Source organism: Pundamilia nyererei, unplaced genomic scaffold (assembly GCF_000239375.1).
Source record: "Pundamilia nyererei isolate P.nyererei 1_Seehausen unplaced genomic scaffold, PunNye1.0 scaffold00225, whole genome shotgun sequence".
NCBI lineage: Eukaryota > Metazoa > Chordata > Actinopteri > Cichliformes > Cichlidae > Pundamilia > Pundamilia nyererei.
Genome location: NW_005187626.1, coordinates 775,493 through 779,113, shown reverse-complemented (window position 1 = coordinate 779,113; position 3,621 = coordinate 775,493). Strand labels below are relative to the sequence as shown.

The window sequence follows — 3,621 nt, the reverse complement described above, 5'->3', positions numbered from 1 at the left end:
ACACACACACACACACACACACACACACACACACACACACACACACCTCATTAACATGATATTTGTTTACCGATGGTCGGAGCCACTGACATCGATCAGGTAACTAAGGGGGCGGGTCCCACCTTTAGAAAAGTGCATTTAAAACATTTGTGTCTGTGAGTCAAACTGCACAGGTGCATCTCAGGTAAAGCCTCACCTTGAGGCTCCGTAGCGTGGTGTTCGGGCTGGGGGGGGATGGTGATGGTGAGGGGGGGCATAGGGGTCATAGGTCATAGCTCCAGGTGATGGAGGAGGGGGTGGGCGGGGGTGGCCCGCCGGTTGGAAGCGAGGCGGCAGACTCGAGGGGGCGGGGCCTCCATAGGAAGGAGGAGGTGGGATTAGCAGCTCTGTTCCCTTCATCCCACGAGATTTCCTGAAGTAGCGATGGCGGTGATGCCGCTGACCACGAGAGTCCGGGTCTGAGAGAGAGACGGGAAGAAACCGTACAGGAAGTCAGGTGAGTAACACAGGAAAAGGATAAAACAAAACAGGGAGTGGATGGGGAAAAAAAAAAAGAAGCACCGAGGTCTCCTTTCCTGGAGGGCGCAGCCACATTCCAGGCGGGAACCGGATTCACGGGTTTGAGGTCCGTCAGAGGGACCAGGTGTCTGTGAGGAAAGACACGTGAGTGATGTCACAGCGGCACTGATGGACGTGATCCTGCCGTGTGTGTGTGTGTTACTTCTCGCCCAGTTCCTCGATGAACACCGTGACGGCGGATGAGTGCGTTCCCACTTCCTGGATGAAGGCGTTGTAGTACTTGCCCTTCGGCTCCAGACGCACCTGAAACAAGTTTCATTCCTGATGTCACAAACATGGTGGCTAGGGGGTGGAGCCAAAAATAAAATGCCATCTATCTTATAGTACCACAAATGTTTTTGGAGCTTCATTCATAAGAGTTACAGCCAGTAACCACAGACAGTAACGGTTTTCCAGTGCTTTCCGTGTCTGAACAGCTGATTAAAGTTTGACCTCTGACCCCTCGCTGTAGTGACCTCACCAAAAACTCACAACACGCATACCGAGACGCCTCAGGTCATGAAACCCAGAGTCCCCTTGATGTTTACGTGCTTGATAATTACATTCTCCAAAACTACTTCCTCCAAATGTTTCAGCATAAAAGCCTCTTTAAGAAGTGAAGTTCTCCTGTGTAGTGAAATGCTGACAGCTTTTAATTTGAAAGGAATACAGGAAGTGTCAAGAGTTTGTAAAGGAGATTGAGCCTAGATGCACTGGTGGATTATTTTATTGCAGGTGAGGTCAAAGGTCAGAGAGCGGTTCCTTTTTTTCTCGTCATGTAAAATGTTGACAGAGCTTTGACGAGGACGTCCGTCTCTGCACATCGATATAAATCAGAATTTAAAAAAAATAATTCACCATGTCATAAACAGCGCCAGCCTTATTAAGCATCACTGGGCACTCTCCCTTTGTATCCTGTAGCATCTAGATAACCTGCCGGCTGTGAGGTCAGAGCCTGAGGCGGTTTGGTGTGAATGAACTCTGACCTCTGTGTCTGAACCTTGTTCACATCCGCGTTATAAAGTTTTCAGTAATACAGTCTTCTTACCTGACACTTGTCTCCCAGGAAGTACTGCCTCCCTGCAAACACCATGTAGTCCGTCTTCTGCATCTCTGTCACAGTGATCAGATTAGACCGTCACAGGAAGTAATCAGATTACACAGCTGTCAGTTGTCCAGCTTCAGTTCACCAGCATTACTTTATCCTGACGCTGGTCTGGATTAGTTAAACCTGCGTTACCTTTGCAGGTGTCCTGCCACACATCGAACTCCAGGTTTCTGTAAACGTCCCCGTCCAGAGACTTCATCACTTTGTAGGGCAGAGACAGTCTGGAGGGGGGCGGAGCTTCTGCAGGAGGCTGAACAACAAAAACATTACATCAGCTGCAGTTCCTGATGTCCAGCAGAGGCAGCAGTGAGTCAGTCCCATAAACTTCCATGTTTGCTGTCTGCTAGCTTCACCTGACCAATAATATGGCTGCTGTGAGGTTACCGTACCAACAGATCATCCAAGAAGGCGGAGCTCCAGTTTAATGAGTGAAATTCAACAGTTATGATTGGATGCCACTGACTTGCACGTCACGGATTCTTCTGGCATCATTTGGCTCTTTGCATTTTTACCTTTCTTACTTCACCAATGACGAGTTCACGTGTTCCAGCTCCTGCTGATGGCGTCCTACGACTCTGAACAAACTCAGGCTGAAACTAGACATTAAAAGCTGCAGAACAGAGGTCGTCACTGCAGAGCCTCAGGCGTGAAGCAGGAAGTAGAGCGTGTTTCTAAAGACCCTGGTGGCTCCTCTGAACGTTCTGGAGGATTCGGCACTGTGGTTGTTTTTTAAGTTTCATTTTTCTTTAAGTTTTTGGTACTTTTGTTGCTGTTAGTGTTGTTATCCACGAATGCTCGGGCGATCGAATCGGCATCTATCAGCATTCCTACCTTTGAGTCATCCGTCACAGCTGGTGGTTTCTCCTCGATGGGTCCGCCTGGCTCCGCCTCCTCACTGCAGAGCACAAACAAATGGGCCCTCAGTTCTGATGTTTCCATGACGATGGCTGCTTCATTAGTTTCTGATTTCGTCTGTCACCGTTGCCCTGGTTACCATGATTCCAGGTCAGAGCTGCTCTGCCGCAACGTCCTCAGGTGTGTATGTGTTTACCTGTGCCCGCGGTCCTCAGGTGTGTCATATCCAAGGTCAACATCACTGCACATGGATGGACTGTTTCTATAGCGACGACCTCCGACCCTGAAGGCCTCCATGGCCTGGCAGAGCTCCGCCTCCTCAAAGCCAAATACCTGAGTGTAAAGCAGCTCATACAGAAGAGCTACACACACACACACACACACACACACACACACACACACACACACACACACACACTGAGTGCAGAGGAACTATAGACTTTCTGTGTTCGGCCAATCAGATAGCAGCACTCACACTGACAGAGGGCGGCAGAGGCGGGGTAACTCCTTGGGTAAACAATGTCATAGTGACCATTGATGGAGCAGCACAGCGTCACCTCGGCAACACAAAAGACTGACAGTCAGCACCAGCCAATTACCTCACAGACCTCAGGGTCACGTGACCTTACCTTGTCCACAAAGTCGTCCTCCGAGATGATGGTGGCTGGTTTCCCCGGGTAACGGTAGATCAGGAAGCAGCGCCTGCACACATGGAGTCATGTGACTCAGAGTCGTACTGAACCAGAGCGATAAGGGACGCCTCATTTATGATGTCATCACGCCACAGACTCAAACTGATACTGACATATTCAGGGGTGCACATAAGTGGTCCGCAGGTGCACATTTGCTGTCAAAATAAAAGACGCGCACCAGATAAGAAGTTGCAACGCGCGTTTGCGTCCATACAAAAGGCTTGAGCGGGATTTTCACAGCACATTCTGCACCACATCAGTCTTTCTTTATAAAGCACTTTTCATACAAAAATGTAGCACAAAGTGCTTTACATGGTTAAAAGCAGCCCACCCTACCACTCACTCCCCACACTCTCATTAACATGAACGATCATGGATACATACAACCCCCCCACACACACACACACA

The 3,621-nt window shown here is 49.4% G+C and overlaps 1 protein-coding gene across 5 annotated transcripts in view; it reads right to left on the bottom strand.

Annotated features, from left to right (window-relative positions):
- Positions 1-3,621, bottom strand: part of alg13 (ALG13 UDP-N-acetylglucosaminyltransferase subunit) — a 19,768-nt gene that overhangs the window by 11,505 nt on the left and 4,642 nt on the right. For all 5 annotated transcript variants that reach the window (XM_013914806.1, XM_005748605.2, XM_005748606.2 and 2 more), the window contains exons 5-13: positions 3,151-3,223; positions 2,997-3,078; positions 2,718-2,883; positions 2,498-2,561; positions 1,799-1,916; positions 1,607-1,671; positions 722-822; positions 562-647; positions 197-458 (exon numbers count right to left, since the gene is read on the bottom strand). In XM_013914806.1, coding sequence (XP_013770260.1) covers positions 197-458; positions 562-647; positions 722-822; positions 1,607-1,671; positions 1,799-1,916; positions 2,498-2,561; positions 2,718-2,883; positions 2,997-3,078; positions 3,151-3,223 — 1,017 coding nt within the window. The remainder of the gene's footprint in view (positions 1-196; positions 459-561; positions 648-721; positions 823-1,606; positions 1,672-1,798; positions 1,917-2,497; positions 2,562-2,717; positions 2,884-2,996; positions 3,079-3,150; positions 3,224-3,621) is intronic.